Raw genomic sequence first — 24,949 nt, 5'->3', positions numbered from 1 at the left:
TGCTTATTGTGACATTTTAATATATTATTTTAGACTTTTCCAATATGGAAGTAAGTACGATAACTTTATTTCAGAGATGAAAATAACAACACGCAACAACAGACTATATACAATAGAAAGCAATTTGAATAAAAAAAATTATCAAAATAAAATTAAAATAACACAAATTGCCAAAAGCCTTTTTTACATAAAAGTGTAAGAGGTTTTATTTTATTAAAGAGTCCACAGAGTCGGACACCCGCAGGGACAGGACGATGAGAGGAAACAGCACTAGATTATTTTTGTCAGGTGGCCTTAACCTCTGAACCTCGGAGCTCATTTTCTCCTGTTCAGCTTTACCCAAATCTGAAAGCTTGGATGGAGAGCAACAGTGTTATGCCTCATGTGTGAACGCTAAGACCTACAAAAGTGATCGTAACTTTTTTTGTCTCGTCGTCACCGCATTTTTGAAAGACAGGCCTGGTTATTAACCTTTTGACACCATGTTAGATACAGTTAGAAAAGTTAAATAACTGAGTGGTTTTACTCGGATCATTAATATGTTAGAAGCTCAAAGTGTGTCAGAAAAGTAACATGTCAAAACGTAGATATGGAATGGTCCTTCTTGATGCAAAAGTTGAGAGCAGGAAACAGTGCGTCCTGTTTCACGCCAATTTCCGGTGGGTTTTCGGTCTCTAAAAATAACTCCACTTATCTGAACATGGTCCGGACGCTCAGTGCCTTTTTAATCTTCACTTTTATGATTCATGATAATGTATTATTTCAAACGCATCACAAAATGGTTATACATTGGTTTTAACTGATGTTTATTTTTTTTTCCCCAGATACTTCTATAATATTTATCTTATTACTATATTGTTATTAATAACTATAAATCTCAGTTGTCATTTTGAAAACAGATCTAGTTTACATTGGATCAGCGTTGCCTGACAGTGACCTCTTCTTCTGCTATCACATCTCTACATTCACTGCACCAACTTTATGGAGTAAGTGTTTTTGTAATGGTGATTTTTCTGTTTTAAGGACCTAAGAAGTAATGAAATAAAGATGAAAAAAATCTGGTTTCAGGTCATGTCATTTGAACATTTCTTGCCTGTTCTCAGATGACAGCACATTTGGATCACTTAACATTGAAGCTCACACGAGTAGAGCTGATGATATATACTTTGTTTCTAATCAAATTTTCACCTGCTAATACCACAGTTATGTCATCCTGCTGTAGCTTTTATTATGAACACAGTGTCCATTGTTATTCAAAGTTATAATTTACTGTATTTATGTCCATTTATTTCAGTTCTTATTATAAAGATTTGGTTTTACAGCCTCTCCTTGTCCAGCACAGTTTTTTTTTTTTTAAATCCCTCATCGTTTTTGTCTCCGTATAATTAAGAAAGCAGATGACATACTTGATACTGCAGGCACACGATCAGTATTTTTTTGCGGTGTAGATGTGATTTTCAGCCAATCACTATAATTTCCGTGTTTCAAAGCTCGCTTTAAGACGAGGAGAGTTCAAATGCACATTTGAGCTGCAGGAGCCTCAGATGAGACCATGATAGGACTCACTGCCTTCATCTTTGTGAGCACTTTGTGTAAGTACAGATACTGTTATAATGAACAACATAAACCACTGTGTAATACCACATGTATGATGTTTATTTATGTGTGTTATTTATTCTTTATTTCAGCTCAAAGTGTAGAAGACCAAATACCTGTGACTGTGGTTCAACCTGGAGACGATGTCATGATAAAATGCTCAGGCTCCGATGGATACAGGAGTAGAATTATTTGGTATCGGCAAATTCCTGGACAAACAATACAGTTTATTGCAGAAGTTTATTATGAAGATTCATTTAAAGACACGCGTTTTAGCTTCACAATAAAAGACAATCTGTGTGTTATGAACATCAGAAATGTCAGAAAGGATGATCTACTATTGTCAAAAAAAGACAGGACATGTACAAGACTTAATCGGCAGCACTTTCCTGATCGTTCATGGTAAACCAGAGCACATTTTATTGTTATTTAGGAACTACTGATGACATGTTTTATTATTTTCTGCCGCAGATGAGGAAAACTCACGGAACTGTGTTCATGATGTGAGACAAAGTCCATCCTCAGCTTCAGTGGCGTCGGGAGGCTCAGTGTCTCTTCAGTGCTCACTTCAGTCCAAAGACGACACAAAAGTCCAGTGTCCACAGCATCACAAAGTGCTCTGGTTCAGAGCTGGATCTGAGGAGCTCAACACTGGAGTCATGTACAACTTTACAAACAACAGCTGTGTTTACACTTTGTCTAAAACTATAGGACAGTCCTCTGACACTGGGACGTACTACTGCGCTGTGGACACATGTGGACACGTACTGTTTGGAGATGGAACAAGAGTGGAGATGGGTCAGTCATGTTTGTCTCGAAAGTCGTTTTTAAGTTTCTGCTGATCTTTCAATATTTTAACGTGCTGTCATTGCTTAACAGCCGGTTGGATAAACTGATGCTTTCTAAACACTTGACCCTCACCACAGTATCTAAATATTTTCAGACCAACCCCCAGGACAGGATCTGGACCCAGTGACTGTGGCTCTGTCCGTCCTGTTGTCCTGCTGTGTGCTGGTGATCATCGTCCTCTGTTTAAAGAGAGGGAGAGTCTGTGCTCACTGCAGAGGTCAGCTTTCATCGCCACGGTTACGAAAATGTCATGTCTTTACACTATAATAAATGTTTTGTGTGATGTAGATGATCCTAATACCATCATTAGTTCTTCTGACACTGCACCAAACTGTCCGTCTCAATCTACGGTAAGTAAACTGGTTCAGTTTAAGTAATGTGTGTGATGCAGTTTTAGTGTAAGAGATAAAGATAAAGATCACTCTGAGTTTGGATCATAATGACTTTAGGAACTGACATGAACACATTTACATTGTCAGGGCGGTGGAGCTGCAGACGTCAACTACGCAGCGCTGAGTTTCTCATCCCGAAAAGTGAAGCCGAGGAGTAAAACCAGACGAGAGCAGGAGTGTGTGTACTCCACTGTCAGAGCCGAACATCTCAGCTCAACAATGCTGTAAATAGTTGCAATACTTATTTCTAGTTTAATTAATCAGTCTTTTGCATTCTTCAATGTAAAATGAATCAAGCATGCTTTTAAATAACCTCTGTAATACCCATTGTACGTCAATGAAAAGTATCTTTTTTATTTCACTTTTATTTCACTTCACAAAAGAGCAATCAAGGCTGTACTTTCACTTTATGTAAAATGTTTGTATTTTTCAAGCTTTTCCGATGTAAGGCCTATGTTATTCAGCATGGAGTTACACAAAAGATATCACATGCAAAATGTATGGAGAAAAAATGTCTTCATGTAAATTAAATCATGTAAATATTGAAAACTGTAAAGAAACCTGAGTTTGTAACATTGCCACCGTATTGGAAGGTCAGTTTTGTCAAATGAATCAAAATGTGAGGTTTCCGTTATTTTCAAAACCTCAAAATGATTGAATAGATGCAGTTCTTCAGGATGTGATGCTAACACACCTTTTTCACACCAATATCCGGAGGGTTTTCAGCTGAAAGCAAGTTGCTAAAAATATCTGAACAGTTGTGGTCGAGAGATTTCACTTCAGTCCAAAATCTACAGCTCGTGCCCACAGAGCCTTAACTGTCTATAAATGGTTGTGCAGGTTTCATATTTTGGTTTATATAAGAATCTATTTAACAGTCAGTTCAATCAATACTAAAAACACATACATGATGATTTCTTGCTGTTACATTTTTCCCCCCCATTTATGTTGTTCTAGTTTTCAGAATGACAGATTTACTTCACATAAACAAAAGAGACACAAGTGTAGACCGATTCTGTCTCTGCTGCTTGAAAGGCCCTGTGCAGCGCAGCTTCACAGTCGGCCTTTTTCATCACCACCTGTGTCAGAAAGAAGCACCGTTACTTTCAACTCACTTTATGTTTAACTTTACCTTCTCACATGTCGTACCTGCAGCTTCTGTTTATCGCGGCCTTTGTTTGTTTTTTTGAGCTTCTTCATGGTCCAACAAATAGGGAAAGTAAAACCAATGAGACCAAAGATAGAACTCAGCAGAATAAGGGCAGTATTGGCTTTGTTCAAATCCCAAATCATTTTCTCTGTTGGATTAAATAAATAAATCATGGTAAATGCAACTGATAAAAGATTTGTTTTTATTGTGACATTGATTATCTTATATTTAGGTCAGATAATCTGTTTAGACACTTTGTTAAGAAACTTTAACAGATTTAGCTTTTTCTGTTAAATACCTTCAACCTCGACTTTGGTTTTGTTTCCAAAGAGGATCTGTCCACAGGCCGCCACAGCACAGCGGTACGTCCCGGCGTCAGAGCGGCTCAAGCGTTTGGAGAAAGTGTAGAGACATTTGTGAGGACCTTGGTCTTCTGCGCGTCTGTCACACTGACCTGAGCTGTTCCTCTGAGCGTAGACTAAACCAGGACTAGACTGATCCAGTCCAGATCTGAACCACAGAACCATGTGCTCCTTAAAACACTGAGCGTTCTCAGTCTGCACCCAGCACTGAAGGTCCACAGAGTCTCCTGAGTCCACTGCCCCAGAGAGATCTGGACTCTCCACACTCAGGGCTGAGTCTGGGGCTGAAGACAGTGTGAGACAGATTACAGTGCGAATTACAGATTACAAATTACACAAGATGTCAGTGTTTTACCTTTGATTTTTAAAAATGTTGCATTAATAAAGATCATCCTCCTGGTTAGAGTTTGTACTTTCACACAATAGTAAAATCCAGTGTCATTCAGATTTGCTTCATTCAGACTCAGTGTGAAAGATCCAGGTTCTTGTTTTGTTTTAATGGAGGAGAGGGTCGGTCCATATGAATTTGGATCATTAAATGTCGGTGTCCCTCCTAAGGATTCAGGCAAATGTCCAGGAAGAAGTCTGATCCAGAATAAGAGCGCGTTGGTCTCAGAGAAATCACGAGGACATTTTAGAGTCACTGTTTGTCCCACATTAACAGACTTTTCCTCAAGAATGTCCTTTGCACCTCCTGAAAAATAAACAACAGGCACTTATATAACAAACTCTAAACATTAACATTATAGTATAGCCTTTTCAAAATATATTTATTAATACTTACGTGCCAGTGTGAGAAAAAGCGCTGCAAATAAAAAATGGAACAATATCATTTTGACCAACTGGATAATATCGTCTCCTGCACGTGCTTTATAATACGTCGGCTTATTATAATGATACGAGAGGGAGGAGCTCGTCAGAACCATCTGATTGGTCTGTGATTCTTCGCTTCATATCTTCACAGTGAAAATAACATTTCCAAAACATTATGCAATCTGAAACACCGGTATTTAAGGGTTCAGGAGACTGCTGGCAAATACTATCCATCTCCAATATTACAGTCATGTGACGTCACAACAACTAAAGAGCCTGTACTTTAAAACTATGGAGAAAAAAATCTATGGAGGTAGCTATAGCAACTGTCTAAATGCAGTTTAATTTTTTATCTAATAGAGGTTATACGCGTGATGTCATTACAAAGCAAAAGAAAATTGCAATATTATTATTTTCTTATTATGACAATTGTCATTATTTAATTAGTAGAATCTGCAAATCCTCTACACCAGAGGTTCTCAAACCTTTCAGGCCATAACCCCCAAAATCCCACAGCCGACAACTCGGGGCCATCAGTGAAATGTAATTATTATAATGTAAGGAGCAAAACATTTGAAAACTGGTTCAATGATGTTAGTTTGGATACTGTGTTTTGATATTTGACTTCATTTCACATAAATATGCTGTTCAAAATGCTCAACATAATTTTGCGACCCCCACTTCATCGACCCGCACCCCCCAGGGGGTCCTGACCCCCACTTTGGGAACCACTGCTCTACACCAGAGGTCTGCAAACATCAGCCTGTGGGCCCTCAACTCTCTGTCCATAGTTTATATGATTTGTCCATGGACCACTTGCTGCGACTCTTTTGCATCACATTCACACTGAACTGTGTGGCGGTGCATCAGAGGCACCATGACCACGCCCTGCAGTGGCTCAAATGACTGTGTCATTTACTGCATTTTACAATGGGAGGAAGTTGAGCTGAAATTAGTTCAAGTTATCGTTGATGCAGCCCTCGAACGAGGTTACTCATGTGGCCCCTTGTAAAAAAAACGAATCCCCTGATGTTTATACTATATTATCTCTGTTGTTACTGGAGAATCCACATGTTTCTCAGAAAGATGTCAAAAATTGGTTCATGTTTCAGATTGTGACAACGCCATGATCTCAGATGGAGGGCTGGGGCTAATACAGTTATATGGAAGACACAGAAATCTCCAAACAGAAACCTGTACCTGGTCATTATTTTTATTATTACACATGTTTTTAAATATTGTATATAATAAAATACATTTTATTTGACCATTCTATAAAATCACTGACACAATAATCTCCTACACAAATAGGAAGAAGACCTAGTCTTTAGTTTAACACCAGATACTTTCACAATATCACAGCGAACACATTTCTGATGCTTCGCAAACATTTACATGTCTGTTTTGGAAAGCAGCAGGTCTACACATAAAACAAGTCTGGAAGCACATCTTATAGTATTAATGTATTTTGTTGGTTATGATTTTGTTGATAGATAAGCACTTGTTTCCTCTAACTAAGAAAAGATAAAGAACAAAGACAGAAAGCATGAATGTGTCTGAAGCCAGTGGTCTCTGATGCATCAGCTCACGCTGCACAGGCTCCTGCTGTGTGAAGGTGCTTTGTGGTTTATGTGTGAAAGTACTTCTAACTGCTCTGCTGGTTGGTGCTGTTCACCGACACAGAAACTAGTTGAGAGTAAACACAAAGCTCTACTGTCTTTATAATCCTTTTTTGTGTTAAATGTGTTTCTGTTTTTAATGAGCCCAGACCGAACAATATTTTGTTTTCTGCTTTTTTGTCGTGTCCTTTGCTCTTTGACGATTCCAAAGACAGAAAGGCAATGTTTTGAATTGTTTATTGCTATGGCAGCATTAGTCGCCCAATCCATTTTGTTTACAGATAACAGAAGACAGGAAGGAAAAGCAGTTCAGCCCCTTTTGCATTTAAGAGCTTCAAAGTTACAAGAGCCGCCTTTCACCACAGAGGGACATGTTGTTGTGGTTTTCACGGTCAAAGTTGGACGAACATACAAGTCGAGTCGCTTTAGAATTTCATACTTGTGTCGACGTGAATGCGCTCAACACCACAGATGCACCGGTGAACTGCTTGTGTGTTTACTGTATTTGTGTAAATCCATAAACATAATTCTGTTTAGGATAAGTTAAGGTTTGATCCACCAAAAAAAAGATGGTTGTTCCTAAAATAATGCCTAATCAGCCAACAGGCAATAGATAAATAAGTCATGAAAGGATGATCAAAGCAACATTTATTGCAGAATTTTGCATCAAAGCATCATAAACTGATGACCTGAAATGACCAGAAATGACATGCTTTTTTTTTTACACAGTGTCTTTACAAATCATAATTTACAAGTTTGTTCTAATGTCTGACTCTAACATCAGAGTAAACCACATGCTCCTCTGCCTTCACTGTCCTGCTCTGGGACACCTTGGCTTTCTTCTTGTTAAACTTTGGAGCAGAATATGTCAGCTCTGCATCTCGCTGTGGTGAAAAAAAAAACATTTGAAATGGGAAAAATGTAATTATTAATTCATTATTATGTTTATATATTCTTTATCCTTACCTGCGGGCTTGTACGTTCAGTTATTCTTTTATTAGAGTCATTTAGATTCTCTGCGACTGAAATAAAATTGTATTGTTATAATGCTTTATTCAGGCAATAGTTTCTTTAATAAGATATAAAAATGTTTTACCAAAGAAGCAATGTCCACATTTCCTCTTAATGGAACAAATGAGGACAGTTAAAACAATCAGACTAATGGTCAGAAGGACACTGAGCAGGAGAATGACAGTCATCCGCCAAACGCAATTGTTCTTTTCTGCAAAATGAATGAACAATAACTCAGAATGTCATTATTTAAAGATATAATGAAACATAAGTCGTTATTACCTTTAACATGGACTCTGGTTTTGTTTCCAAAGAGGATCTGTCCACAGGCCGCCACAGCACAGTGGTACGTCCCGGCGTCAGAGCGGCTCAAGCGTTTGGAGAAAGTGTAGAGACATTTGTGAGGACCTTGGTCTTCTGTGCGTCAGTCACACTGACCTGAGCTGTTCCTCTGAGCGTAGACTAAACCAGGACTAGACTGATCCAGTCCAGATCTGAACCACAGAACCATGTGCTCCTTAAAACACTGAGCGTTCTCAGTCTGCACCCAGCACTGAAGGTCCACAGAGTCTCCTGAGTCCACTGCCCCAGAGAGATCTGGACTCTCCACACTCAGGGCTGAGTCTGGGGCTGAAGACAGTGTGAGACAGATTACAGTGTGAATTACAGATTACAAATTACACAAGATGTCAGTGTTTTACCTTTGATTTTTAAAAATGTTGCATGAATAAAGATCATCCTCTTGGCTAGAGTTTGTACTTTCACACAATAGTAAAATCCAGTGTCATTCAGATTTGCTTCATTCAGACTCAGTGTGAAAGATCCAGGTTCTTGTTTTGTTTTAATAGAGGACAGGGTCGGTCCATATGAAGTTGAATCATCATATGTCGGTTTCCCTCCTAAGGATTCAGGCAAATGTCCAGGAAGAATTCTGATCCAGAATAAGACCGTGTAGGCCTCAGAGGAATCACGAGGACATTGTAGAGTCACTGTTTGTCCCACATTAACAGACTTTTCCTCAAGAATGTTCTTTGCACCTCCTGAAAAATAGACAACAGACATTTATATAATAAACTCCAAACAATAAAAATATCCTATTTAAAAATATTCATAGATACTTACGGGCCAGTGTGAGAAATAGCGTCGTAAACAAAAAAAGGAACATCATTTTGACCAACTGGATAAAAACGTCTTCTCTAAGCGCAGTACGAATCATTGGCTTATTATAAAGGTACGAGAGGGAGGAGCTCGTCAGAAACATCTGATTGGTCTCTGATACTTCGCTTCATATTTTCACAGTGGAAATAACGCTGCCAAAACGATTATGTTCTGAACCACCCGAATGTACATCTTTATCTTTTTATAACTAGATAAGGTTTCACAAAAGTGATCTGAGCTTTGCTTCTTCTGGTTTACTTTTGGTCCAGTCCTGGAAACGCTTTGGAAAACATGGAGCTACAAATCGCTGCAAGTTGATTGGATAAGAGACGATGCACTCAGATAATTCACTACACAATCAATAACGGGAAATGTTTTACCTCATTTAAGTTCTTGCTTGTTTTCGTTCATTTAAGAGAGGGCCAGTTTCATAAAGGCGACTTCACAAGAACAATCTGCATTTTTAATTTGGTTCCATTGAACCTCACAATGTTCATGTCTTTTAATGGTGAGTTTTTAGGACATGTCAAGTGTTTATTTAAACCACGCATTTCATACACACGGCAACTCAATGTGCCGTACAATAAACCTGAAATAGTTTCCTGTTTACAGCAGCTCAAGCAACTTCTACTTCACTGACACACAAGGATTCACTGATGATTTTCTCATGACAAAGCCATTTTGACTAAAAAGCACCAACACCAATCTGTCATTTATTATGTAAAGTTTCATTATGTCGCCTTAACCATTCTCTAAGACCTGCTTTTTTTGTTTTTGTCTTTAAGCTGCCTGTTCCAAACCCTCCTAAGCTGAAAACCTCATGTGTCATGGCCTTTTTATCTTCACAGATCAGACTATCAAAAAAACTGGTACCATATGTGGAAGCGTTTTGAGTTTTTACCTTTTTTTGTAACGTAAGCACAAAAATGTTTTGCTTCTTTGGTAATTATAGCCTTTATTATTTTCTTCTACTTTTTGATTTATATGTGTTCACACTGACTGACAAACTATGCTACATTTGGGCAGGTGCTCTCGTCTTCACCTCAAATCAAACCATTTGAGTTGAAGAGACGACAAAAAGAGAGTTTAATGTATCTATCGCTGTTTAGTAAGAAATAAAATCCATGTGTAAACTTCAATAATATATAATACACTTAATGCATGTTGACATTGTGTAGTTGAAGCTCCGTCATTGCCCTGTGCAAGACAATCGTCTCCGATCAACTTTGTACATGTTTGATGGAAAGTTGTGGTTTGTGTTTCGTATCAAGGTGTGACACGGTAAAACTCTTTGCAAATACACTACACTCCCATCATGCATTTGAAGCACCTCTACAACAGAATGCAATGACATGTATCTAATGAATGCAAACTTAAAAACGCTGTACGGGTGTAGTTTAAGCCCATTGCGTGTCTATTCTGAGCGGCTGGTTCGGTTTGGAGTTTGGTCAGTCGGTAAAAGCCTCTCCTCTCTGTGAAGCTGATCTCTGTGGTTTGGTTTCTCTACGCAGTTCGAGGTCGGCTGGTGGAAAACTTAGTCTCAACACTTGTTCAGAGTGATGCAGCCACGCTCAGACCCCCACAGCCCGTCCCGTGTGGGGGGTGAACTGACAGTTTAGTGTGAAGACTACTGTAGTACTTCAGTGTTTGGCCCTGATGCTGTAAAGCTGGAGAACCCTTTTTTCCAAACACAAAATGATTCGAATTTGACACACGAGTGAAAAATGTTGATCTAATTGAGCTCCTCAGTTGCATTGACCTTCGACCTCTTAAAGAAACAGACTCAGGTGGAAGACTTGTTGACAGATTGTATAAGATAAGATAAGATAAGATAAGATGGAACTTTATTGATCTCACAGATGGAGAAATTGCATTCGATGAGAAAGCAGCAGCACCCATTCAGTGCGCACCACTCTTTTTCCACTCTTTTTTTTTCTTTGGTGAAAGATCGTTGTGTCGCGGCCGCCATCTTCACTGTTTTGGTCACAGGAGGAGCACTGGTTGATGGGAAATCCGTAGACGATGACCACGGCGGTGGAGCTCTTGCGCTTGGCCACGATGTTCTTGGCCACACAGGTGTAGTTGGCCGTGTCGGACAGACGCGCCTGCTTGATGATCAGGTTGTGTCCACGGTGATGTAGAAGTTCCTGTCCTCGGCCGGGTCGATGATCTCGTTGTCCTTCAGCCACTCCACCCGCATGACCTTGGAGGATGGAGAAACTGTAGCTGCCCTCTGTCTCCTCTGATCATCTGAAACGGTGCACCGCTTCCTGGGCTTGTCCCCGTCTCAGAGCGTGGTGTCCTGCACTGGTCAGCTCCACCTCGTCCTTCCTCTTCCTCCTGCACAGCTCCCTCCACAGTCTATCACCATCTCCTCGTTGGTCCCTTTTGTTGTTTCCTGTAGCTCCTCTTGTGACGCCTCCTCCGTGCTGCAGGTGTGGGGGCTCTTGGTGCCTCTTCACTGTTCAGTGTCTCAGAAGAAGATGTTTGTCTAAAATGGGTTTAGCTAATAAGCTAGCAGTTTGTTTACCTTCAAAAAGCTGCTTTCTTCAGGACCATTTTGGACTCTCAAAGTAAACAAATCCACCAAACCTCCACAAAAACACGGTAAAGACGTACAAAAGTATCCAGAAAAACAACGTGGTTCGCTGAAAAAGGCAAACAATTCACTGAAAACAATTCAGCTGCACCAGGAGAGAGGGAGGTCACTTCCTGTTTTCACGTCATAAAATTACAATATTACTATTGCTTCAACATTTATGGACATTCATTTCTCTGTAGATGCAATAATGTATTGAAGCACTGCACAAAATATGTACAGATAAAATCAGATATGGGATGGTCCTTCTTGATGTAAATGTTGAGAGCAGGAAACAGTGCATCTTGTTTCAGACCAATTTCCGGTTTGTGTTTTCAGCTTCTAAAAATAACTCCACTCAGGTGCTTTTTATCTGAACAGTTGTGGTCAGGACGCTCAGTGCCTTTTTAATCTTCACTTCAGTCCAAAAGCAGCAGCCAATTCCAGTGTCCTTATTTTCATATGATATTATGTGTACTTTTACATACTTTTATGTATTATTGATTTTATCATTAATTCATCATTATTTATAACCACAAAACTCACATGTCTTCTGACAGATCTTGCTTTTTACACCGTATATTGGCAGGCTGCTCATGAGCTTTTCTTCTGTTTTACTGACTACTTTGATTTATTCAACTTCAAATCAGGAAGTTTCTTGATTGTATTTTGTTCATTGTGTAGAAGACCGAGGCAGTAGCCCACTTGTTAACTGCATTGCTTTACAGTGATCACAACGCCACTCTGAATTGTGGGTCAGAGAACCCAGTATTGACTTTACCCCACGCTAAGGGCACTCAGGTTCGTTGGACTAGGTAGGACAGAGACAGGTTAATAAGAAAATACATTGTTTTTATTACTTTGGATTTAAATATATTTTCAGTTCATTTGAGTTAAGAGCAGGTTACATGAGCGGTGCAAATACAAACCTTGCAGGTTGAAATTAAAATACAAAACAAAAACAAAGAAAATCCATGGCTAGTCAAGTCCTTGCGGAACGGCTGGCGGCCCAGATTCAGCAGCCCCACGTGTCCATCACACCTTTTGCCTGGAGTGACGGTCCAGCAATGGATGAGGGGACTGACGAGGGGCGGTGTGAGTCCGAAGCCCTCGGCCCTAACAGACCACTGCTATCAAAGAGGTCTCTGAATTTGGGCTGTGCAGGGTTGCGATGGGGAATCAACATAGCGATGAACAGACTTGCATTTGCTCAGAAGGAAGGACCCTGTTTGACAAGGTTAAGTTTTAGTTCAACATAAATTCGAAGGCTACATAAGGTCTGTGAAGCGTCTAACAACGTACCGTGGGATAAAAGCGAAGCGCTCACATTACGCGCTCCTGCGTGACACAGGGCTGCGACCCTCCCCCATGGTGACAGCACCCGGAGAGCAGGACACGCACTGGACCCCGCGCTAAAAACAACCAGGTTTTAGGCTAACATGCAACTAAAAGTAAAAGATGTTGTCACTTAACTCACCGAAAGCGCTATTGAATTGCTGGCTTTCCGCGCACAAATTCGGCCACTGAACCGCATGTTTGGCCCAAAGTAGCCGGCCTAAACAGTGGAAGCCCTTGCTTCCTGTGTTCAGCCGGCTGCGTAGCGAACCCTCCTTTTTATAGTGCGCCCTCTCACCCAATGGCCGCTGGCTGCCCTGCTTTTTGACCACGAACGTGGGGGCCACCATTGCTCCGCCATTGCTGTAGTACCTCCATATCGCCACTAGGCCCCCATTGAAAAGCATTGGAGTTTAGACACCTTTAAAACAACTTTAACGCCTGGTTTCAATTTTGTCAAAACGCTAGACTAGGCTAGATATTCCGCCTGAGATAACGCTGGGTTAATCACAATATATGAAACCAGGCTGGTTTTCGTAATATGAATTTTTGAAATCTCGTACTTTATGAGGCTCGGACCGTTAGCATTGGAGCAGCGCGAGCTACACGTCACGCAAGGGCCGAGTCTACGGTGAAAATCCCGCCCGTATGTCCTTTTTAGGAACATGCTTCGTCAGAGCTGGGGAGGGGGAGTCTGTAAATCCGCCATGAATTCCCCTACGGCCGTGGTCATTATGGTAAATGGGGAGGAGTGAGCATAAGACGTTTTTTTTTACAGTCTATGCTCTCACCTCATCAGTCACTACGTGCAGGAGCGCAAAGGGCTACCGTGTCACATCTGCAGGAAACAGTTTGGTTTTCATCACATCTAAAACAGGCTTTTTTAATTAGCAGCTGAAATGCAATATACTGTACACCTTTAGACGGTTGCTGAGGGTCAGGTGACACTGTGTCAGACAGTTGTTCGTAGACGCTCACATTCCAAAATACAAGTCACTGCTGACACATTTATGCTGCAAAAGGAGGAGTCTCTAAGAACTCTGTGAAGACTTTGACCAATAACCCTCAACAGAGCTGTTGTCGTTTTACCCCAGCTCTGAGGAAACTTTTAAAGTTGTGAATGAATTAAATAAAGAGAAAAACACATTGTTTTAGGCCACGTACTTTCCTAAATCTTGCCCGGTATCAGATCAGAGCAAGTCCATTAATATTGGAGCCTTAAGTGAGTCAAGCTGCTGAAACTCTGTTTCATATCAAATCTTTAGCTTTTAATTGAATATTTAAATAAATTGTGTTAATGTTGTAATTTAAACCCATCTTTTCTTTGCACAGTTCAGTCCTTTACAGCTAAACCAAAATATTTTTGCACAGACACAAAGAATGTAATTGCTAAATGTGGATAGTGTTGTTTCTAAATAAAATCAGAATTACCTTCCATCTATAAGATCTTTTTAAATGTGACACATCAGGTTTATTCCGACTTATATAAATAAAGATCTTCTTCTTCTTCTTCTACAGTCTCTGCTTGTTCAGCAGAATTTGATGTTTTACATCTAAATGAGAAACAGATTAAATTGTTAAGTAGAAACGCGTTTATTAACGTTGGGGGAGTAAATTTGTGTTTCAGCCAATCACGAGAATTTCCGCTTTTCAAGTTTCACTTTAAGACGAGGAAACGTCAAATGCACATTTGAGCTGCAGGAGCCTCAGACGAGACCATGATAGGACCACTCACTGCCTTCATCCTTGTGAGCACTTTGTGTAAGTGCAGACACTGTTATAATGAACAACATAAACCACTGTGTAATACCTCATGTATGATGTTTATTCTGTGTGTTATTTATTCTTTATTTCAGCTCCAAGTGTAGAAGACCAAATACCTGTGAATGTGGTTCAACCTGGAGACGATGTCATGATAAAATGCTCAGGCTCCGATGGATACAGGAGTAGAATTACTTGGTATCGGCAAATTCCTGGACAAACAATACAGTTTATTGCAGAAGTTTATTATGAAGATTCATTTAAAGACAAGAGTTTTAGCTTCACAATAAAAGACAATCTGTGTGTTATGAACATCAGAAATGTCAGAAAGGACGATGAAGCAATCTACTATTGTCAAAAAAAGACAGGACATGTACAAGACTTAATCGGCAGCACTTTCCTGATCGTTCATGGTAAACCAGACCACATTTTATTGTTATTTAGGAACTACTGATGACATGTTTTATTTTTTTTTGCCGCAGATGAGGAAAACTCACGGAACTGTGTTCATGATGTGAGACAAAGTCCATCCTCAGCTTCAGTGGCGTCGGGAGGCTCAGTGTCTCTTCAGTGCTCACTTCAGTCCAAAGACGACACAAAAGTCCAGTGTCCACAGCATCACAAAGTGCTCTGGTTCAGAGCTGGATCTGAGGAGCTCAACACTGGAGTCATGTACAACTTTACAAACAACAGTTGTGTTTACACTTTGTCTAAAACTATAGGACACTCCTCTGACACTGGGACGTACTACTGCGCTGTGGACGCATGTGGACACGTACTGTTTGGAGATGGAACAAGAGTGGAGATGGGTCAGTCATGTTTGTCTCAAAAGTCATTTTTAAGTTTCTGCTGATCTTTCAATATTTTAACGCGCCGTCATTGCTTAACAGCCGGTTGGATAAATTAATGCTTTCTAAATACTTGACCCTCACCACAGTATCTAAATATTTTCAGACCAACCCCCAGGACAGGATCTGGACCCAGTGACTGTGGCTCTGTCCGTCCTGTTGTCCTGCTGTGTGCTGGTGATCATCGTCCTCTGTGTGTGTTTGAAGAGAGTATATGCACAAGACAGTGGTGAGTTTTCATTAACATTGTTTAACAGAAATGTAACGTTGTTACGTGTTTGTGCTTTTTAACATGTTTTATTTTATGTAGATGCTTCTGATTATATTAACTGTCCTCGTGACAATACACCAAGAAGTCTGTCCCAAACAACGGTAAGAAAACCCTCACCCTGTGTGATTCAGGTGATAGAATTTAAACCACATATGGATTATTGGATATTTTTTTAATGTGTCCCATTTGTGAACCATGAAGAAGCTCAACAAACCACCAAAATATGGCCACAGTAAAAAAAACAAAAAAAACAACAACACACAAGTACTGCAGGCGGAGTTTGACATACTGCAGGCGGAGTTTGACATACAGTAAGAGGGAAACATTCTTTTAGCCCAAAATGATGCTGTAGAAGTGCTGTAGTCATTTGTAGTCTGAAGTCAAATCCGCCTGATGTATGAAGTTTGCATTGTTTTATGATTTGTTGATGTTGTGTATGGTCGATACAAATAGTCAATATGTGACGAAAAGGGGTTTACCTTTGTCATCACATATTGACTGCAACAGAGATTTTCCTGTTTGTGAGCAAATAATGTTATGACTGCAAGAAAGTTGGTTCAAGTGTAAAGTAAAGTGGGAAGTGTATTATGAAAATAATCCGATTTTCTTTCCACAACAAAGATTATGACAAAAAAGGAGGACTGTGAAACTGCACTGTTGCGGACGACTGAAGCGGCAGAGACAGAGTCAGTCTACACTTATGTCACCTTTGTTTATGTGGAGTAGAATCAAACCTGTTGAAACAATTCTACTGGACAGAACGTCTGACATGATGAAATGTGTATATTTGTATCGTTATCACAAATAATGTTGTAACAAAAAGTCATTAAATAATAAAGTAGATGTGCCATTTGTGAATTGTGCTTGTTATAAATGTAATAATAAACATTATAATGCTTTTCATGTGATGTTTTTTTTTGTATAATAAAAACATGAATTACAACCTGCATGACCACTTTGACACTGAACCTCCAGACCACAGCTTCAATAAAAACAATAGAGTGAAATACATTTTCATAAGTTATCAGATATGGGTGTGAAAAGGTCTGCTGTCTTTTATGCTCTGAACATGGACATAATGCAGCCAATAGGAGGAAATGGGCCCATGGTATAGACCACAGAGCCACACTCCTCGGCTCAGCTTACGGAGGGTTAACATCGGTGACAAGCAAACTCCATGCAAGAACATAGACGGCTTCCTCTCCTAATGTGTCTGAGAGCGCTTCGGAAACTTCTGTGACCAGCTCTAATCTAGCAAACAACAACATTTAGTTATGTTTGAAGTCATGTTTCTCATCATGTTCGAGGGCAAAACTATACCATCATCGCACATTAGAGAAAGAAATGTTTGCATTCTTGAATCACAGGCCCAATACCATTTTTCAGCTGGTCTTACACTTTTGATCAGGGCGGTATGAGTCAATTCAAGAATGTTTTGGAGCGTCCACACTGATAATGGGAAAAGGCGTAAAATATGACCTTTTACAGAGAAAAGAAAGAAATCATTTCTTCAGAGAAAAAAAAACATGACGTTTGATTTTAGTTTATAATTTGATATATATATATATATATATATATATATATATATATATATATATATATATATATACATATTTTTGTGAACAGTGAATCGTCTGTCCGAGCGATCATCATTAAACTCTACCATTCGCTATATTTTATTATTTTTCTCTACAAAGATTCTGCTTTAGTCCATATGAATCACGCATCAGAAGAAATGCTTTACAGCAGTTTATTTCAGATTGTTTATAATATAATGATGATAATTATTAAGACATACTACTGGATATGACATTATGACGTAGCTGACCCTTCAGCCAATCAAAGCGCAGGCTCACCTGCCCAAACGCCCACGAGCTGATTCACGTGTTTTCATTGGACGGAGCGAGTGTTCGTAAAATCTAGTTCAAAAACCCGCGAGCTAAACACAGCTGTAATGTTTTATATTTATTATCCTTAAATGACGAAACTGCGGAGAAATTAACCACATCCGTTTCATCGCGGACATTTGGCAGCACGTTCTCAAGAGGAACTCAGAAAGAGACGCAGGACTTTGTGGAGAACAGCAGCGGAGCCGAGGCCCGACTTTGCCGGGATGACGAGAAGAATTTACCCGAATCATATGCACTGGAACCCGGTGCGGATCCGAGGCTCGCAGCGGTCACCGGACAACCGGACGTACAGATGACACGGAGTCTGAGACACGATGACGTTTGAGGACAGCGATGGAAGTGGACAGGAAAGATATGGAGTTGGCAGTGACGCATATGGAGGAGCAGAAGGACTCACGAAGACATCAATGGTGAGTAATGCTTTGGTGTCACTGTTGTTGTGAGTAATATGGCGATAACCTAACTTGCCTGCTGCTGCGGTTGGGGAGGTGTGATGCGTTATAGCGCAGAGCGCTTGGAGAGCCTTTGGCACAGCTGGATGTTCAGTTCCTCCACAGCTGTGGCAAGGCTGAAGACCTGGGACTGCTATTTGCCCTAACATACATTGCAATTGGGGCCTTTGTGAGATGAATAAAGGTTTATCTTATCTTAATTTTGTAAGTTTGTGATTCATTTCCTTGCGTTTGATTTTTGGAATCGTCTCAGAGTTGGTCAGATGCATTACGTACAATAAAGTTTTTTCTGAATTGGGTTAAATGTAATGTACATACCCTCAATGGGAGCTTGGGGGCGCTGTTTTAGTAGACGTCTTATATTGTCGTAATTAAAGGATAAGACAAACGACCACTTGTGTCCTATGGATTTGGAGGACTTGTTGCGACGCCCTGCCTCTGCCTCAGCTCTGCCTCTTCCTCTGCTCTGCCCCTGCTCTGCCTCTGCTCTGCCTCTGCTCTGAAACCATGAACCATCCAGATGTTTTCAGCTGTTGTCCAAATTTAGGTCAAAGCCTTGTTTGAAATCACCTATGAATGTTCAGACCTTTTGAGGTTTCATTTGAAATCTAAAAGTGTCGTCCGAGCTAAATGCTAATTCAAATTCAAAGTCAAATGTTTGCTTTTTGTTGGTGAAATTGAAATCTTTGGAACTAATAAGTCACAAAATAAGACCACACATTTAAATCTGGCTCAGTCCATATTTAGATTTGGATTTCTCTTATATTTATGTAGTAATTTACAGAAGAGTTTGATTGATGAATAAGTGTTTTCATATATTAAAGCAGTACTGAGTAACTCATCCCCCTAGAGGCCATAAGCGCCACTGCAGGTGTTGCAGTTTTCCACACAGTAACTTAATGACACATTTGACGCATTTTTGCTGAAACACACAATAGTGAACACAATTATATGTAAGATATTGCACAAAAAAAATGTACACAGCTTTCTTTAGTTTGACGTTTTTTTGTGATGTTTATTGTTTCACTTTCTCATTGGACACTGACAGGATTGAATGATTGAATAGATGCAGTTCTTCTGGATGTGATGCTAACACACCTTTTTCACACCAATATCCGGAGGGTTTTCAGCTGAAAGAAAGTTGCTAAAAATATCACAACAGTTGTGGTCGAGAGGTTTCACTTCAGTCCAAAATCTACAGCTCGTAGATATAAAGCCCATAGAACCTTTTTTATGTATTTACTGTTTACAAATGCGTCTCAAAATGGTTGTGCAGGTTTATTTTGGTTCATAAGAATCTATTTTAAAAGTCAGTTCCATCTATATTAAAAACACAGACATGATTTGTTCCTGTTACATTTTTTTCACATCAGAAAACATGTCCCATAGAATATTTATGTTCTTCGAGTTTTCAGAATGACAGATTTACTTCACATAAACAAAAGAGACACAAGTGTAGACCGATTCTGTCTCTGCTGCTTGAAAGGCCCTGTGCAGCGCAGCTTCACAGTCGGCCTTTTTCATCACCACCTGTGTCAGAAAGAAGCACCGTTACTTTCAACTCACTTTATGTTTAACTTTACCTTCTCACATGTCGTACCTGCAGCTTCTGTTTATCGCGGCCTTTGTTTGTTTTTTTGAGCTTCTTCATGGTCCAACAAATAGGGAAAGTAAAACCAATGAGACCAAAGATAGAACTCAGCAGAATAAGGGCAGTATTGGCTTTGTTCAAATCCCAAATCATTTTCTCTGTTGGGTTAAATAAATAAATCATGGTAAACACAACTGATAAAAGATATGTTTTTATTGTGACATTGATTATCTTATATTTAGGTTGAATAATCTGTTCAGACACTTTGTTATGAAACTTTAACAGATTTAGCTTTTTCTGTTAAATACCTTCAACCTTGACTTTGGTTTTGTTTCCAAAGAGGATCTGTCCACAGGCCGCCACAGCACAGCGGTACGTCCCGGCGTCAGAGCGGCTCAAGCTTTTAGAGAAAGTGTAGAGACATTTGTGAGGACCTTGGTCTTCTGCGCGTCTGTCACACTGACCTGAGCTGTTCCTCTGAGCGTAGACTAAACCAGGACTAGACTGATCCAGTCCAGATCTGAACCACAGAACCATGTGCTCCTTAAAACACTGAGCGTTCTCAGTCTGCACCCAGCACTGAAGGTCCACAGAGTCTCCTGAGTCCACTGCCCCAGAGAGATCTGGACTCTCCACACTCAGGGCTGAGTCTGGGGCTGAAGACAGTGTGAGACAGATTACAGTGTGAATTACAGATTACAAATTACACAAGATGTCAGTGTTTTACCTTTGATTTTTAAAAAGGTTGCATTAATAAAGATCATCCTCTTGGCTAGAGTTTGTACTTTCACACAATAGTAAAATCCAGTGTCATTCAGATTTGCTTCATTCAGACTCAGTGTGAAAGATCCAGGTTCTTGTTTTGTTTTAATGGAGGAGAGGGTCTGTCCATATGAAGCTGAATCATCATATGTCGGTTTCCCTCCTAAGGATTCAGGCAAATGTCCAGGAAGAATTCTGATCCAGAATAAGAGCGCGTTGGCCTCAGAGGAATCACGAGGACATTTTAGAGTCACTGTTTGTCCCACATGAACAGACTTTTCCTCAAGAATGTCCTTTGCACCTCCTGAAAAATAAACAACAGGCATTTATATAACAAACTCTAAACATTAACATTATAATATAGCCTTTTCAAAATATATTTATTAATACTTACGTGCCAGTGTGAGAAAAAGCGCTGCAAATAAAAAATGGAACAATATCATTTTGACCAACTGGATAATATCGTCTCCTGCACGTGCTTTATAATACGTCGGCTTATTATATTGATACGAGAGGGAGGAGCTCGTCAGAACCATCTGATTGGTCTGTGATTCTTCGCTTCATATCTTCACAGTGAAAATAACATTTCCAAAACATTATGCAATCTGAAACACCGGTATTTAAGGGTTCAGGAGACTGCTGGCAAATACTATCCATCTCCAATATTACAGTCATGTGACGTCACAACAACTAAAGAGCCTGTACTTTAAAACTATGGAGAAAAAAATCTATGGAGGTAGCTATAGCAACTGTCTAAATGCAGTTTAATTTTTTATCTAATAGAGGTTATACGTGTGATGTTATTACAAAGCAAAAGAAAATTGCAATATTATTATTTTCATATTATGACAATTGTCTTGACTTTTCAGGCCACAACCCCCGAAATCCCACAGCCGACAACTCGGGACCATCAGTGAAATGTAATTATTAGAATGTAAGGAGCAAAACATTTCAAAACTGGTTCAATGATGTTAGTTTGGATACTGTGTTTTGATATTTGACTTAATTTCACATAAATAGGCTGTTCAAAATGCTCAACATAATGTGGCGACCCCCACTTCATTGACCCGCAACCCCCCAGGGGGTCCTGACGCCACTTTGGGAACCACTGCTCTACACCAGAGGTCTGCAAACATCAGCCTGTGGGCCCTCAACTCTCTGTCCATAATTAATATGATTTGTCCATGGACCACTTGCTGCGACTCTTTTGCATCACATTCACACTGAACTGTGTCGCGGTGCATCAGAGGCACCATGACCACGCCCTGCAGTGGCTCAAATGACTGTGTCATTTACTGCATTTTACAATGGGAGGAAGTTGAGCTGAAATGAGTTCAAGTTATCGTTGATGCAGCCCTCGAACGAGGTTACTCATGTGGCCCCTTGTAAAATAACGAATCCCCTGATGTTTATGCTATATTATCTCTGTTGTTACTGGAGAATCCACATGAAACAAATAGAAACCAAAAAACTCTCTCAAAGTTCACTGTCTTCTCTGTCAGCATGAACAAACTCAAGTCTAATTATGTTTCTCAGAAAGATGTCAAAAAGTGGTTCATGTTTCAGATTGTGATGACGTCATGATCTCAGATGGAGGGCTGGGGCTAATACAGTTATATGGAAGAGACAGAAATCTCCAAACAGAAACCTGTACCTGGTCATTATTATTATTATTACACATGTTTTTAAATATTGTATATAATAAAATACATTTTATTTGACCATTCTATAAAATCACTGGCACAATAATCTCCTACACAAATACCGCCTGAGTAGACCTAATCTTTAGTTTAACACCAGATACTTTCACAATATCACAACTAACACATTTCTGATGCTTCGCAAACATTTACATGTCTGTTTTGGAAAGCAGCAGGTCTACACATAAAACAAGTCTGGAAGCACATCTTATAGTATTAATGTATTTTGTTGGTTTGATCTTGTTGATAGATAACCACTTGTTTCCTCTAACTAAGAAAAGATAAAGAACAAAGACAGAAAGCATGAATGTGTCTGAAGCCAGTGGTCTCTGATGCATCAGCTCACGCTGCACAGGCTCCTGCTGTGTGAAGGTGCTTTGTGGTTTATGTGTGAAAGTACTTCTAACTGCTCTGCTGGTTGGTGCTGTTCACCGACACAGAAACTAGTTGAGAGTAAACACAAAGCTCTACTGTCTTTATAATCCTTTTTTGTGTTAAATGTGTTTCTGCTTTAAATGAGCGCAGACTGAACAATATTTATTTGTTTTCTGCTTTTTTGTCGTGTCCTTTGCTCTTTGACGATTCCACAGACAGAAAGGCAATGTTTTGAATTGTTTATTGCTCTGGCAGCATTAGTCGCCCAATCCATTTTGCTTACAGATAACAGAAGACAGGAAGGAAAAGCAGTTCAGCCCCTTTTGCATTTAAGAGCTTCAAAGTTACAAGAGCCGCCTTTCACCACAGAGGGACATGTTGTTGTGGTTTTCACGGTCAAAGTTGGACGAACATGCAAGTCGAGTCGCTTTAGAATTTCATACTTGTGTCGACGTGAATGCTCTCAACACCACAGATGCACCGGGGAACCGCTTGTGTGTTTACTGCATTTGTGTAAATCCATAAACACAATTCTGTTTAGGATAAGTTAAGGTTTGATCCACCAAAAAAAGATGCTTGTTCCTAAAATAATGCCTAAACAGCCAACGGGCAATAGATAAATAAGTCATGAAAGGATGATCAAAGCAACATTTATTGCAGAATTTTGCATCAAAGCATCAAAAACTGATGTGACCTGAAATGACCAGAAATGACATGCTTTTTTTTTTACACAGTGTCTTTACAAATCATAATTTACAAGTTTGTTCTAATGTCTGACTCTAACATCAGAGTAAACCACATGCTCCTCTGCCTTCACCGTCCTGCTCTGGGACACCTTCGCTTTCTTCTTGTTAAACTTTGGAGCAGAATATGTCAGCTCTGCATCTCGCTGTGGTGAAAATAGTTCAATTGAAATGGGAAAAATCTAATAATTAATTCATTATTATGTTCATCTATTCTTTATCCTTACCTGCGGACTTTTATGTTCAGTTATTCTTTTATTAGAGTCATTTGCATTCTCTGCGACTGAAATAAAATGGTATTGTTATAATGTTTTATTCAGGCAATAGTTTCTTTAATAAGATATAATAATGTTTTACCAAAGAAACAATGTCCACATTTCCTCTTGACGGAACAAATGAGGACAGTTAAAATAATCAGACTGATGGTCAGAAGGACACTGAGCAGGAGAATGACAGTCATCTGCCAAACGCACTTGTTCCCTTCTGCAATATTAATGAACAATAACTCAGAATGTCATTATTTAAAGATATAATGAAACACAAGTTGTTATTACCTTTAACATGGACTCTGGTTTTGTTTCCAAAGAGGATCTGTCCACAGGCCGCCACAGCACAGCGGTACGTCCCGGCGTCAGAGCGGCTCAAGCTTTTGGAGAAAGTGTAGAAACATTTGTGAGGACCTTGGTCTTCTGCGCGTCTGTCACACTGACCTGAGCTGTTCCTCTGAGCGTAGACTAAACCAGGACTAGACTGATCCAGTCCAGATCTGAACCACAGAACCATGTGCTCCTTAAAACACTGAGCGTTCTCAGTCTGCACCCAGCACTGAAGGTCCACAGAGTCTCCTGAGTCCACTGCCCCAGAGAGATCTGGACTCTCCACACTCAGGGCTGAGTCTGGGGCTGAAGACAGTGTGAGACAGATTACAGTGTGAATTACAGATTACAAATTACACAAGATGTCAGTGTTTTACCTTTGATTTTTAAAAATGTTGCTTTAATAAAGATCATCCTCTTGGTTAGACTTTGTACTTTCACACAATAGTAAAATCCAGTGTCATTCAGATTTGCTTCATTCAGACTCAGTGTGAAAGATCCAGGTTCTTGTTTTGTTTTAATGGAGGAGAGGGTCTGTCCTTATGAAGTTGGATCTTTATATGTCGGTTTCCCTCCTAAGGATTCAGGCAAATGTCCAGAAAGAATTCTGATCCAGAATAAGACCGTGTTGGTCTCAGAGGAATCACAAGGACATTTTAGAGTCACTGTTTGTCCCACATTAACAGACTTTTCCTCAAGAATGTCCTTTGCACCTCCTGAAAAATAGACAACAGACATTTATATAATAAACTCCAAACAATAAAAATATCCTATTTAAAAATATTCATAGATACTTACGGGCCAGTGTGAGAAATAGCGTCGTAAACAAAAAAAGGAACATCATTTTGACCAACTGGATAAAAACTTCTTCTCTAAGCGCAGTACGAATCATCGGCTTATTATAAAGATACGAGAGGGAGGAGCTCGTCAGAAACATCTGATTGGTCTGTGATTCTTCGCTTCATATTTTCACAGTGGAAATAACGCTGCCAAAACGATTATGTTCTGAACCACCCGAAAGTACATCTTTATCTTTTTAAAACTAGATAAGGTTTCACAAAAGTCCTGGAAACGCTT

General features: G+C 39.7%; 3 protein-coding genes across 3 annotated transcripts; 2 read left to right on the top strand and 1 right to left on the bottom strand.

The window, feature by feature from the left end:
* Positions 1-1,913: 1,913 nt before the first annotated feature.
* On the top strand, positions 1,914-3,065 carry LOC306963590 (uncharacterized protein; the record flags this gene model as incomplete). Its single annotated transcript, XM_079557166.1, has 5 exons — positions 1,914-1,998; positions 2,068-2,394; positions 2,540-2,662; positions 2,734-2,795; positions 2,925-3,065. 5 exons carry the CDS (start codon positions 1,914-1,916, stop codon positions 3,063-3,065), a joined length of 738 nt encoding a protein of 245 aa, XP_079413292.1.
* A 746-nt stretch (positions 3,066-3,811) lies between these two features.
* LOC306963589 (uncharacterized protein) lies at positions 3,812-5,040 on the bottom strand (the record flags this gene model as incomplete). The annotated part of the gene is made up of 4 exons (XM_079557165.1): positions 4,705-5,040; positions 4,286-4,633; positions 3,987-4,135; positions 3,812-3,916 (listed from the first exon to the last, which is right to left on the bottom strand). Exons 1-4 carry the CDS (start codon positions 4,739-4,741, stop codon positions 3,812-3,814), a joined length of 639 nt encoding a protein of 212 aa, XP_079413291.1. The 5' UTR covers positions 4,742-5,040.
* Positions 5,041-14,581: 9,541 nt separating this feature from the next.
* LOC306963588 (immunoglobulin gamma-1 heavy chain-like) lies at positions 14,582-16,532 on the top strand (the record flags this gene model as incomplete). The annotated part of the gene is made up of 6 exons (XM_079557164.1): positions 14,582-14,624; positions 14,720-15,037; positions 15,107-15,433; positions 15,579-15,701; positions 15,783-15,844; positions 16,365-16,532. 6 exons carry the CDS (start codon positions 14,582-14,584, stop codon positions 16,467-16,469), a joined length of 978 nt encoding a protein of 325 aa, XP_079413290.1. The 3' UTR covers positions 16,470-16,532.
* Positions 16,533-24,949: the final 8,417 nt, after the last annotated feature.

This window comes from Gobius niger (genome assembly GCF_951799975.1).
Source record: "Gobius niger genome assembly, chromosome: 5".
In the NCBI taxonomy this organism is placed as follows: domain Eukaryota; kingdom Metazoa; phylum Chordata; class Actinopteri; order Gobiiformes; family Gobiidae; genus Gobius; species Gobius niger.
The sequence above is the reverse complement of the archived record's forward strand: the minus strand, read 5'-3'. Positions and strand labels throughout refer to the sequence as shown.